The following is a 14419-nucleotide window of genomic DNA, read 5'->3' as shown; positions in this document are numbered from 1 at the left end:
TTGCAACGATGACGTCCATAATCAAAGTCATAACGTGACGTCATCAAATAAGTTACCGTAACGTACCTGCGTACTGGTGCGCAAATGTGCAACAAAGATACAATTCGTTCTCTTTTATCGTTTTCGTTATAAGTGGATTGGGTAACCACAGACGTTTTTTTTAAGTTTTTTTTTTCACAATAGTTTTGTAAAATGCAACAAATTGTTGTAATTAGGGTATAGCCTGCATTGACAGCCACAAATGGTATTTAATGCTACAGCATAAACAAAAGCAGCACAACAAAGGCTCACCAGTCTTGTAATGAACTCGATGTTTAGGTAAGACAAATTAAAACATGACTTAGATAAGACAAATTTGCAGACGGAATGCGTGTTTAAATTGAGTAAAATTGATACGGAGGACATCAGGAAAGCTTTTTAACGATTACGTCATAAAGGTACGTCATAGGCTTACGTCATCAAGTAAGTAACAATAAGGTACTTGCCTACTTCTGCGCAACTGTGCAACAAAGATAGTTTGTGACATAGTATTCTTTTTTATCGTTTTCGTTCTAAGTTTGCCTACGAACAGTTTGACTGCAGCAGGTAAAATAACCAGAGACTTTTTTTTGTCAAATGTCCTACTCCTTTAAAATGTTTCGCACTGAACAACAAAAACAGCACTCAACTAACTTGTTTTTTCACAATAGTATTATGGACAGAAATAGTTTTCAAATTTTTGAAAGTGGGTTATTTAAAAAAAATAATTTCTTAATTATTAGCAAATTTGAATAGTAAGTGATTTTAACTATTTAGAAACATATTTTTCCAATCTTCACATGATCATGTCGAATTTGTACAAACTAAACATTACAGAACATTTTAAACGCACAAAATTTGTGGCTGTATTTTAGCAATTTAAAACACAAAACAATCTAGTCTCCTTTAAAAGTCTGTCATGTATTGCACTAATTTGTCAAAAGATATACGAACAAGCTTGATATCATACTAAAGCGACCCAAAATTAATGTCATACGAGGTTGGACACGTTGAGGAAACGTACGAACATGAGATTCTAAAAAACTGCAAGTTCAAATCTTCAGTCTCCAATATACTATTGCTTGTATCAGCCAAAAATTGACAATAACATTCTAACCTATTTTTACCAAGATTGCCAGCATACAAAAGCCACTGCATTTTTAGGAGAATCGATGAAATTATTCGCAATAGCAGCTTTTATTTTGTATTGCACAGTTAACCAAGTGGTTCATGGCGTGATCATGCAATGCGCTAACCAGACATTTTGCGAAGAGCTGAAAAACCTGGCCACTTGTCATCAGGCGGCCATCGCTTTCATTTCATCAAAGGCAGGATTGCCCGTGTCTTCTTTAACGTGGGGGTGAGCGTACCTTTGGTTTTGTTTACTATGATTTTGCAAAAGTATATTGAATTTAAGGTGCCTGACTTTCGCTATGGTGGCCGCTTTAAACAAAATAAGGAGACCGAAACTATTTCATCTAAGTATGTGTTTTGTGTCAGTATCTGATCGACAGATTCGGTTGGTCTGCGATGGCTTTCGGTGAACTAATTATACGTAAGCCGTAATCCTTGGTCAAAAAGCAGCTTTAGAAGGGCTCGATCACAGTTATTGAACACATATATGTGTTTATCTTTAATTAAACCATGAGCAACCGCTAATTTCTGATGTATTTACAGATGGAGACTATGTCTGAAATTTCCAACCGGAAAATTAAACTTTATATAAATGTTTTTGACAACATGGCAAATCTTAACATATCTTATTAAATATAACTCCGTTTTCCATCTTTATTTAACCGGAAAACTCCAGCTAATGCTAAATCGAAAGCATTTCTTGACGAAAACATTTTATATTTTTGCAGAATATTTTTGGCAGCAAAAATACAATATTTCAACATTTTCAACAAAAATTATAATCACTTTTTAGAGCTTGTGAGACAGTTTGTTGTATGACCGACAATTGCAACTCAAAAAGCATTGCCGAAATCAAAGCCATGGCGACAGCAACCCCGTCAAACACGGCAGGGACAGTCACCCAAAACCCAGCCTCGACCCCAACCCAAGTCCCGGTTACCACCACGAAGAAAATGGTGGCTTCAGTGACCAGCGCCCCAACAATGCCAACCACCAGCGGCGCTGTTGTTTCTGACGTCAGCATTATTGTGCTTCTCTTGTCTGTTTTTGCCAATTTGTTAGCTTAAAACTTCGCAATGTTGTACGTTACACAGAACCTATTTTAACCGTTCATCTTTTAAATCTAGGCAAGCACGTGTTTTGTTACTATAATTGCCAAAGGCGGCGTTATGATTAGTGACTCTTGCTTTGTAGTGTGTTGTCGAATTACAAACTAAAAACTCTTAAAATTGAGATTCTAAAATTACAAACCTTCCCTATCATCTAAAAATCTATATTACTGTTAGTTTGCTACATTTTTTTTTATTCGAGTCTTATTGGCAAAAAATATTTATGAAAGGTGAAAAATAATAGATTAAGTTTGTTGGTACAAACATATATTAAATACACCAGGATCTCACGAAAAGAAAGGTTTGTAATAAAATTGTAAAATACCAAACGGCTTGTTAAAAGCAGCAAAGCATTTCATTGTCAGAAATTCTCAATGTAATTGCACTAATGATTCATTTTCACGAGAAATGCCAAAGACAGGTTGTCTCTGCTGACAATTAACAACTAAACTGTAATAAATATAATAGCACAATACTTATTGACATTACCAACTTATAAAAGGTCTTCTAATTTAGCTAAGAACACTTTTACGAGTAGCATTAGAACCGTTCAGTTTTATTGGCGACCTTGATTTTTATTATAACCTACAAACGATAGACATAGTGCTATTTCTTACATTACTTACAACAACGAATTGATAAACAACTTGGCATGACAAATACGATTGATCAAGCATTTTACACTAATATAGAGACAAGCGCTCCAGTCCGCCTCTAACGGACAAATGTTAGTCACCAATCAACCGCTAGCAGCGCTAAAGACTGTTTTCTCATTCAGTGGTCGGCAAACTGTGGGCCGCAGAGCCATTTTCAGTGGGCCGCGAGTTATTTTGAATAGCTTGGTGTTACCACATAGTTGTGGGCCGCGTGATATTCGTACATTCATTGCACTTTATTTTAAAAGTTTGTATGGCATAGATTTTTTTAATTGGCTCAGCTTGGAAAGCCCTACGTGTCAAATGTGGCCCTGAGAGCCGAACTATATTTTTTGCCAAATTTAACTATATATAAACGAAACATTTTTCGCGCTTTGCGCATATAACCTTTCTTTTTAGTATGTTTTAAATAATGACATGGAACTGTTTTGGGCATCAAGGCGCCGTGTATTCTCAATCCGCAACTGTTTCGTGGTGGTTTTACGTAGTGGGCCTTCAGTAGCTGTTAAAAAAGCACAAAAAAAGTTTGCCGACCACCAGGTTAAGGGATCGCCAAACTTTTTCATTTTGTGCCGGATAACTGTTAAGAATGGTGATTGCAAGCCGGAATATTGCAACAATCCAAGATGGCAGGCTGGATTTAATTTTTTATAACTTAATTGACTTCATTACTATTGATGAAAGGAAACCTTAACAAATATTTTCCATACTATAAAATCAGATTTATGAAATCGGCCTTTAGTTTAATTTGTTTTTGGAATTTAACTTAAATTTCACTCGTTAAAATACCGTATTTTATGGATAATTGTGAAAAGATGCCGCGAGCAGGATTTGGCCGAACCCTGGTCTAGTTCGTGTGAAGCCGGAAAGATAGTATAGTAAACAAAATACAGGTCGCTTTGCATAACGCAAGTTTATCTTAAGGTGCTTTAATCTCCTACATTCTAGTAAAGTAGGGTCAATAAACTATTAAATGTTAAAACGTTAACTTGCTAGTAGTTCCGTTTTTGTGTTTGCTATACAAAAGAATAGAACGCCTTCAACAGTTTTACGATAGCCGTTTTTTTTCGACTGGAATTATCGTTGTACTGAAATGGCACTATAAATGGAACTGGAATCAACTTCAAACATGTAGGAAAGCGTCATTTCATATAAAAAGGGGCTCTTATCGTGAACAAATAGTTGTATCAAGAATCTTCCAATTGAGCAAAAATCAGATTTTTAAAATTCTCAAATCCATCCTTGAACGTTAGAAATTGCAGACCAGGGCGCCACGTAATCCCGGTCGAAAAACACTGCATTCGTGGATAAAACTATTGTTGGGTGTTGTGGGCCAACTTTCAATTTACCTCCGACTTCCGCGTTAAGACAAATCGCACGAAAAGGTTGACGTCATGGCGATGAAACAAAAACACAATCAAAAACCAGTTTCCGTAAAAAGTCGCGATTCAATTAATAGTCAGCCCAGCAAAAAAAAGAGTCATAACTTTTCTTTGAGTCATTGCACGGCGAAGCACAAACTTAACTAAAGTTGCAAAAGTTTTAAAAGTAAGGAAAAAAAAATTTTTTTTCGACTGGAATTTTCATGGAGTATTTACCGAAATGGCAATATAAATGGAACTGGAATCAACTTAAAACATGTAGGAAAGTGTCATTTCATATACAACGGTTTCTAATCGTGCACAAATAGTTAGGGTTGAAGGCGCTTTTTGATGGTAGAATTTTTTACCAAAATGGTTTTTATTGTTTCGCAAAACCGGTTTATTACGTTTTATGTAACACATTCTCTAGCTCTGTTATTATTTTCTCATCCCAACCTTTTTGACATGCAGATAGGTTAGCATCTACCCAAACGAAATCTAGCAAAATGTACAAGTTTGTCCTGACCTGCCTTCTGCTGGCTTGTACCGGTTACTACGCTGTGGAGGGACTTATTTGTGTTGATGGCTTCGGTTCTTCAAACACCAACTCGTCCAAGCCCAACACTCCTTGCACAGGAACAAAGCCGAGATGCGGAAGAGGTGCGGGTACGGCCAGCGGATGTGAGTTCTGGCCTGCCTCATCATTTTATAGATTTTTTAAGTTTATTTTTTATACTTTAATTAAAATTTCTTCGTCGCCAAAGTTAAAATTAACCTATCCATTGCGAACCAGGGACAGGTTCAAGACTGTTGCCTAGGCGTGGGGCATGAAATATTTTGCAACGATGACGTCCATAATCAAAGTCATAACGTGACGTCATCAAATAAGTTACCGTAACGTACCTGCGTACTCGTGCGCAAATGTGCAACAAAGATACAATTCGTTCTCTTTTATCGTTTTCGTTATAAGTGGATTGGGTAACCACAGACGTTTTTTTCAAGTTTTTGTTTTCACAATAGTTTTGTAAAATGCAACAAATTGTTGTAATTAGGGTATAGCCTGCATTGACAGCAACAAATGTTATTTAATGCTACAGCATAAACAAAAGCAGCACAACAAAGGCTCACCAGTCTTGTAATGAACTCGATTTTTAGGTAAGACAAATTAAAACATGACTTAGATAAGACAAATTTGCAGACGGAATGCGTGTTTAAATTGAGTAAAATTGATACGGAGGACATCAGAAAAGCTTTTTAACGATTACGTCATAAAGGTACGTCATAGCCTTACGTCATCAAGTAAGTTACAATAAGGTACTTGCCTACTTCTGCGCAACTGTGCAACAAAGATAGTTTGTGACATGGTATTCTTTTTTATCGTTTTCGTTCTAAGTTTGCCAACGAACAGTTTGACTGCAGCAGGTAAAATAACCAGAGACTTTTTTTTGTCAAATGTCCTACTCCTTTAAAATGTTTCGCACTGAACAACAAAAACAGCACTCAACTAACTTGTTTTTTCACAATAGTATTATGGACAGAAATATAATTAACATTATCTCTTTTAAAGGTCCAAGCCTAGTTTGTTATTATCGAAATATAAATTTACGTTATTGTTTTACTTCACAAAATGGCAAAGATAAAACCTCTTCCGATACTAAGGCAAGGGCATATAGTATCCGGCCTATCTGATACAAAAAAGAAATTGGCCTTTCAACCACAGTTTAACCAAAGGCAATTTTCTTCTATCTTTTCAAGGCACATTTCTAGGGAAAACGAAATTTACTTTTGATGTGAACTATAATCTCTCTAAACCTTCGTAAATTATTACCTAATGAAACCAAAATCTAGCTTTGCTGTCATCTACTTTTATGTCGATGGTTACATCGTCAAGATTTGGACGGGCGTATACTTTGTGCTCGAAATATCTGGCATCCGTATAGAGGAAAATAAAACATTGGATTTTGGTAACTTATAGATTGGTAGCAAATGGCAGTGCCATTTGTTGTATTTCTAACACACAACTGCATTGCATTCTTCTCGTAATGGAGCCTACTCACCTGAGAAAAACATTATTAGTCCAAGGCACAGAAGTGCAAAAGGCGTCACCAACGACCGCTGCTTATTGTTCTCGGTCGCTCGAGTGACGTAAAACTCAGGCTTAATATACTATGGTAAACGATTGACCGTAGAATATCTATACATAAACCAAGATTGCATCCTTGATATGGGCCAAGTAGGCTATAACAAAAACGAAACCATGTTGTTTCTGGGAAAGTATTTCAAATCCTGTAAAGTTCAAATCCATAAAGCGGTAAAAAGCGAGCCTAGACCGAATATATTTTCTACACACCTAGGATGCTTTAGTTTCGGGATACATATTTACCACTTTAAAGATACTAGCGTGACCTCCAGCCGAAACGAATGCTGTTCACATTATACTTTAACCAGTGCGCAATGAGCATCCAAGACAACTCCCATTTAACTGTCAAAAGCTCCAATTTTTCTAAAAATCTAATTTTGCTTTAATTCCGCTAATCTGTATACATTTCTAGTGGCTAAACCTCTTGCTTAGTAGTGTGTCGTTTAACGGCACAATCGTACTAATGTCAACTGTTTGTCGTGCAGGTTTTTACAGTAAAATAAACGTGTGAAAGCCTTTTATTGCAACCTTCCCCGGTGGATATTTGTATCACGAAATTTAGCTTAACACAATATTTACAAAACCTATACTGTTTTTCACGAGAAATCACGAGAAAACAAAATATTAAACAATGCCTTATAATTATAATTGGCGAATGTTTTTTGACTTGTCAAAAAAGTCAAAATATACACATTAGGTCAAAATTATTGTCGAAATCAATTAAAAATGCACATAAATCGTTTACAAAATTAAAAAGAAGTTTAGTCAGCTTTTTGAAATTGTCGTGCGGAGCTGCGGAGTCGGACTCGGGTCTCGACGGAGTCGGTTTGTTTTGCCGGAGTCGGACTCGGGACTCGAGTAAGACCGCGTAAAACTACCCGAGTCCCGAGTCCGACGTGCGCATGCGCAGTATCAATTTTTTAACTGTTAAGGCGACAAAATGTAAGTTGTAAAAGTGTAATAGCAAATGTGAAATATTTTTAAACCATGTAATGCGGGTGGATCAATTATGACACCAATATGAGTGGATTGCAGAAAATCCACCTTAATTTAGTTGCGTAAATGGGTAAAATACAGGCTGTAGAGTCGGAGCTGGACTCGGGTTTATTTTTTTGGCCGGAGTCGGACTCGGGTTGTTTTTAACCGACTCCGCAGCCCTGGTTTAAACAACATTATGTTGTTAAAATCATTGTGTTTCTAATACAGCGGTTCCCAAACTTATTTGGCTCGCGGCACACTAAAAAAATCTAAACTATTTCGCGGCACACTTTAAACAGAACAACAATAGAGTCATTTTACAATCGCCTTTAACACACGAATAACTATATATAAAGGTCTCAAAATTATTAATTTGCAATGAATAGACCGCATTAAAGTCCAAAATCATATTCAAAAATTACAAACTTACTTTTCGAAAATTTCCTGTTTTCCGATTACAAAAAGGTTTGCGGCATACTTGACAATCTCTCGAGGCACACTAATGTGTTGCGACACACAGTTTGGGAATCACGGTTCTAATAGGTCAAATTTTATTTAAAGAAATAATTTTATAGGTCAAATTTTTTTCTTATAGGTCCAAAATTTTTTAAGTCAAAAAACAATTGACCTACTTATAGGTATTTTACCCAATTTATATATAGGTTCGTATGTTGTGGCGGGCCAGGTCAAAAATAGGATTTCAAATTTTATTTTGCAACATTTATTGTCGGTGCGTGACGTTATTTTTGCAACATTTATTGTCGGTGCGTGAAACTGAGCTTATTATAATTTCAATAAATTTATTACCAAAAATTTGGTAAACCTAATATTGGTGAATTACCAAAACTGCAATTTCTTTGTTATTGTATTGATTTCGCAAGGCGCAACTTTTTATAAAATCTGATTTTTACCGTTACTCAAAACAAATTTTCCTTTAGTACTGTTTATAAACTATTACGAACTCAAAGTTATTTAAAGAGCTACGGCGTTCTACACATCATAGAGGATTTTTAATTCAGTATATCTGAAGATAAGAAATGGTTGACTATTATTAAATTAAGAAAATTTTTCCGAAAATCACGGGCTACGCAACTAGTTTGGGATGTTTTTCATACAAATGGCGTACTTCAAAACGGAACTTTTTCGATACAATATTATTATTCAACCTTTCCTCTTCTGTCAAACATTTAATACTTAAACAAGATATTTGAGTGACGGACTCTTGATTGAAACGAGAAACGTGATTGTTGAACGGGACTTTATCGATAAAAGAAGGGAAATAAGAAGTGAGAAAATGTGCAAAGCTCATTACAGCAAGTGACTGGCAAACTAGAAGAGAAAAAATACAGCAACATGGGGCGTTTAACGAATCTTTATACGGCAAGTAAAAATACTGATTTGTGGATTGTGAAACAAAATAAAATGGGTCATGGGTTTAAAGAAAAAAGTAACGCGCGACAGGTAGTGCACATTCAGTGTCCAATACACGGATCATAGAAATTATATTAGATCTTAGGTTTAAACAAAATACTAATTTTAGGTTAAAACTAGGGCGCGAATTCCAAAGATTTTTTGATCTTCAGCTGTTACGACAATAGAGGTTAAACAAAGCCCGGAATAATACAACTATTATTTTAACACATTAACAGTCTGCATAAGTTAGGAAAAAAATCAGTTAAATATTTTGCATAAAACATTGTGCTTAATTTTGTTTAGTTGTATCAAGCCAAATATAGGTATAAAAAAGTTTAATTTAGAGACTACTGACAACAGTGTATAGAACGAATAAGTGTTTAATACTCCGTTAATCACAAATAATTTATATCTCTCACTGTGAGGTTTGAATTATTGCTTTTTTGGACTATTCAGGGTCGTTATGTATACATTTTTATCGTTCTTTGAAACTTATTACAGAAATCATTTGATTAATGCATCTGTTCATAAATATACTTACTGGCAAAAATTAAAATATAAGAGTCGACGGTTAAAATGAAGTGATTTGTTTTGTTAGTAATGAACAGTGGAGTAAAATGAAGAAAATGCAACGAAATATAATGTAGAAAAAGAGTCTAGGACAGGTTGAGGGTTGTTTTAAAAGCAACACCGTGAATAGGGGCCAATGTTTTACAATGGAAAGTTTTGATATAGCGATTTTTCAATGGCGATAAAAATAATAAAATATTAAAATAACAGCTGTGCTATATCGCAGCAAAATTGGTAGCCCCAAAAATATGACAAGTAGTATCACCTAATACGAGATACACAGTAAGCTTTTCAATTTTTTACACTCACCAACGCTTCTGCAAAATACGTAACAATACAGAATATTTTAAGTTGAGTATATTATTTTTCATACATTGGCCATTTTTTTTAACGTCAGATAGCATCACAAAAATGACTTGGTTAAACATTAATTCAGCAAAACGGGCGAAAACAGATATATTCCACAATGATAAAAGTGACTTTGCCCCAATCAAAAAACTGATACAACACCGCTATAATGGTATATAGATTAAACAAGTGTGTAAACTTTATTTGCTAAACGCAGCGAGGCGTTTACTGATTTTGCCGCACCGTATAGCGTGTAATAGCGTTGACACGCATGTTAAACACAGAATACCCAAACCCATCTTAGTTTAGTGGGAGATTTGGACAAGTGGTTCTAACCGCTGGCCCGCAGACTGGTTCAAGGCCGCGATAAATTATCTGCGGGTCAGCCAAAAGTGTTCTATATTTGTGCAGTTGGCAGGTATATGTTGTATACCAAGTTTAATTGCGTAAAAGAAAAAGATTTGTTTCGCTTCGCTACAATAACTTCCTGCTATAGTAAGTTAATCTCCTTTCGGGAGAGTAGTTTTAGCACAAAAACGCCCCTAGTATAGTTGCTAGGATTCTAGCTATAATTTAAAATTCATGTCAACTTACAATGGCAGTGGGTGCGTTCTTATGCTGCTTGGTGGTTACTGAAAGCGCAATGATGTATTACTAAATTACATTATTACTTAAAATTTAGAAAATTTGTGAAAAGTTTACAGAAAGCCTAATGATGCATTACTGAATTATATTGATCAATTCAGCTACCACGTGCCTTCGAAATTCTGGTAACCGATCCGTGAAAGGGAATTTTGTTTTCTTACCGGTACTCAAGTGTTAAAAGGTAACGAGCCACTGGTTTCGACTGCAAAAATCGCACACTGTCTAAATTTAAATATTACGTCTATATTTCTATATTTTCCGACCTGAATAGTGAATTACAGGCAAAATTAGCGCCACCCAAACACGTCCGCTCGATCAATGGCTAATCCCGTGTCAGCAAAAGAAAATCATCATAAAAATGAGAGCCGGCCTTGTAAAGAAAGGCCGCGCCATACAACGATGACGTCACGACACGGTGGGCGAATCGCGGTGACGACATGGGGTCACGTGTCGACCTTGAGCGTCTTACGTTTCTTGCCGCTCAGGCTGCGGCTGCGCGCCGAACTCATCTGACCCGGGAGACCGAAGGAGCCTTTTCGCAGCAAAACCTGCAAGAGGTCGAGAAATAAGTTGGCCTTTTTAAAGGACCGCTAAAAATTTCTGAATACTCTTGTATTGAGGGTAGTTTCTTGGGAATCAGGGGCGACGAGCACTGTTATATTAGAGTAGTCCTGTTTAAGGATTATATTATGCTGTAATTGCCAGTGTTGTAATGACTATTAGTGATTTGAAGTCTTTTGGACAAAGGACTTGACATGGACTTAGGTGATTGTGTCAAATGACGAGTCAAAATTAAGTGTTTTCTTCCAATATTTTTTAACACAATAAAGTTATTTATTTTAGGTTTTGCACATAAAACGATTTGCTTGCTATAGTTGATACGCTTTTGTTATTTTTCATTTGAGGTAATTCTCATCATCGGACGAGGTTACAAATTTTAATAGTTTGACGTTTTATTTTTATGTCATTAACTTGACTTGAAGTTCAGTTGACTGGAGCAGCCGATGACTTGGACTGGGGGAATCACTTCAAAATGACTTGTTTACAACACTGGTAATTCCAATGCCTAAATTACCCAACATCTTCAAACGATATAAATTGTATACAAAAGTAATGAAAATCGCCCATGTGGCATATTTGATACAACTCTTCCTAAATCGAAGTTAGAAGGGCCAAATAAGTAAAATGTATATAGTAATAAAACGCATTATTGCAACTTATTTTATAAGTTGTATAGAAGCTAGTGTGTTGCCTTGTATAGAGGCTATCAATGTGTGCCATTTCAGCTATACTATTTTTAATTGTTTTGTAGGCAAACATTGCTGGAATGTATACTATAGTGTAACTGTCGTAATTCGAAATTTATAGTTTTGAGAAAAACACTTTTCATTGTTTTTTGTTTAAAAAAGTTTTTGTTTTTGTTGACACGTTTTGTGTTTGTTGACAAAACAGAATAATTTTAATATATAATATTAAGTACTACACACTAAAAGTAGTCCAGATAGGTTTCTCATTGCCTGTCTGAGGCATTGAATATTCTATATTAAAGAAGTTTTTTATAGAGTTACGACAGTTTTTCATAATTGAATAATTCTGTTTAGAAGAAGTTACGACACTTTCCAACCAAAACAGTATAGACTTTCTTGTCTCAGTCAAAATCAGTCACTATAGGTTCTAGTTTATAAAAGAGAAATATATTTCGCCAATCACGGCATCATCAGTCTCTTAATTCGAATGAATCTGTTTTGCTACCATTCGAAGTCATTGTCGTCACTAACGTGCATTAGGGCGAGGAGATATCTTCTTTTTCAAATATTCGGTTTGCACTTTCCAACCACTCACTATAACTACTTTTTTTTTAAATTTGGGCGGTTTAACTTCCGAAATGCCCAACATGAACAGAATGCCACGATATTTCACGCCCTGTTCTGTTTTCGACGGTTTCACCCATGGTTACGCTACTAAACCCGTCTTGAGTCGTTAATTTGGTTATGTTATAAAACGGTGGTAAATTTATAAAAAAAGTAACACAAAATCCCAAAACTGTCGTAAAATGGACATATACAACACTTTTAAGCAATTTTATGAGAAACAATTGCATCTACTACACTTTTAAGAAATTCATATCTCGAGAACTAAAGAAGCTAGAGATACGACACTATTCGCAAAAAACGCGCAACAATTTCATTAGTCCAAAATTAAAAAAAAAAACAATTCAGGCATTTTTGGACATACGACAGTTTTTTATTAGCGACGATTTAGATTTACGCTACTGTGTATAAGTGGTAGTAATGCTCAACTTTAGGAACTTATAATGTGTTTATAATGAAGAGAGCAAACGTCGTTGCTAATTGCTTGGGTAAGGTAACTATGATTCCGACCATAGGTCAAATGGGCTTACAGTGAGCGAGCCTTAATAAGCAATCAATTGGGGCACGATAGTTAAACATTCGTAAATCTACCAGTCTTCCTATATACTCTAATGCTTTCAGAACTGGTAAAAAAATGCAAATTGCGAGAACAACAAATACGACCAAACGCGCTGCTCAATACAACGATAATGGCACAGTTATAAAAAGCTAATGTCGCATTCAGCTAATATGAACAAACCTGTGCGTTGAAACTGGCTTTGGACAGATTTGAGGAGACAAGGTCGTTGAGGTGGATGGAGTAACCTTCATTGAGCCACTGCACAAAAACACAAAATTAAAAGGTACAGTTTGTTGGGCATGTGATTTGCGGTGTTCAATGTACAGAGTGGGCCAAAATTCTTCTCATACACCTTGTTCTTTCCAAACCCCCCAAAAATATCCATTGGTGTCAGGTCAGGTGAGCGGGGTGGCCATTCAATGCTACCTCTTCGTCCAAGCCAACGCTCTGCAATAACTGTAAGCCTACTTTGGGCCCACCCTGTATAAGATCGAGAAATAATGCTATAGGTTAACTGTACTTTAGTTTAGGTGAAAAAAGCACTGTAAAATGTTATTGACAACAAAATTGAAAATACTTAAATTTCGAAACAAATATAATACTAAAAGTATTCGTTTACCGAGCACTGATTGGATTGTTTTTTGGTGGCCTTGCCAACCACGTAAATCCGATGAGGCGGAAGGCCTAGTTGCGAGTAGACAGCAATGTCTTTACTCGATCCGTAACCGGCCGAATAGTTGAGGTTGTTCTACGAAAACAATCAAAAAAAACTTTTTGATTTGTAGCAGTAGCATTGAACTGTACATTATTATCAGCTACAAATGAAATGAGCATTTTCTTTAATAGACTGCGATCACAAAAAACGGCACACTGCGCATTTTTAAGTTTGTTATGCAGTACTCATTACTAGGGCTGTCCCATAATATCGGTTCGGTGACGATACAAGGTTGCAGTATCGGAACCAGTCCGATACTAGGGTTGTATCGATGTCCATCGTCTACCATAATAATTTGTGCTTTAAAGCCATGTTTTTATCAAGCTATATTACAGATCCGTGCATATTTGACCCACTTCCCAATTATACCTAATGTAATTCTGTCGTTTAAATTTGCATTAATACTACCAGTTCACCGCGCATTTCGGCGGCGGTGAATATGCAAAAACACAGTTAAGCATGCACCGCACAACAGGTGTAAGTTACACTGCATTACCGAGTACATTTGCTATCCCTAGCCGAGTAAGAAATCAAGAAACTCACATTGGCTTTCAACTTTTGCAGTAGGATGGTCTTCTGCTTGAGGGGGTCGTGAGATAAACCGTCGCTAAACCACACCAAGCCGTGTGGGAAGTTGTGCTGAGCTAGCCACGTGACCACACGCTGCTTTTGCATGTCGGGCCGCGCCGTGACGTAGATAATGACGTAACCAAGGTCCTGCCAGAGCCTGTGAAAAATAAAGTGTTCATTAGAAAACGCGACGCTCCAAAAACCGGCTCTAATCTCGAGCAATCAAATCAAAACAAAAATAGGAAACAGGTCGGTTGGTAACGGAGGTATCTGATGTTATTCTATCTTTAAACAAACAGCTATAAGAAATGTCATGTTTAAGACGAAATTGG

At 36.2% G+C, this 14419-nt stretch overlaps 2 protein-coding genes across 4 annotated transcripts in view; one reads left to right on the top strand and one right to left on the bottom strand.

Annotated features, from left to right (window-relative positions):
- Positions 1-1245: 1245 nt before the first annotated feature.
- On the top strand, positions 1246-2333 carry LOC146140845 (uncharacterized). Its single transcript, XM_083393099.1, has 2 exons — positions 1246-1378; positions 1946-2333. The coding sequence occupies exons 1-2, from the start codon at positions 1260-1262 to the stop codon at positions 2217-2219; spliced, it is 393 nt and encodes a 130-aa protein (XP_083249225.1). The 5' UTR covers positions 1246-1259; the 3' UTR covers positions 2220-2333.
- Positions 2334-10113: 7780 nt separating this feature from the next.
- LOC146140842 (membrane-associated phosphatidylinositol transfer protein 2-like) overlaps positions 10114-14419 on the bottom strand; it is a 45607-nt gene continuing 41301 nt past the window's right edge. For all 3 annotated transcript variants that reach the window (XM_083391857.1, XM_083391859.1, XM_083391858.1), the window contains 4 exons: positions 14061-14244; positions 13422-13550; positions 12983-13060; positions 10114-10920 (listed from right to left, as the gene is read on the bottom strand). In XM_083391857.1, coding sequence (XP_083247983.1) covers positions 10816-10920; positions 12983-13060; positions 13422-13550; positions 14061-14244 — 496 coding nt within the window. In that variant the 3' untranslated portion in view covers positions 10114-10815. The remainder of the gene's footprint in view (positions 10921-12982; positions 13061-13421; positions 13551-14060; positions 14245-14419) is intronic.

Source organism: Ascidiella aspersa, chromosome 6 (assembly GCF_963924565.1).
Source record: "Ascidiella aspersa chromosome 6, kaAscAspe10.2, whole genome shotgun sequence".
In the NCBI taxonomy this organism is placed as follows: Eukaryota; Metazoa; Chordata; class Ascidiacea; order Phlebobranchia; family Ascidiidae; genus Ascidiella; species Ascidiella aspersa.
Note: the sequence above shows the minus strand (reverse complement) of the source record. Positions and strands in the feature narration are given on the sequence as shown.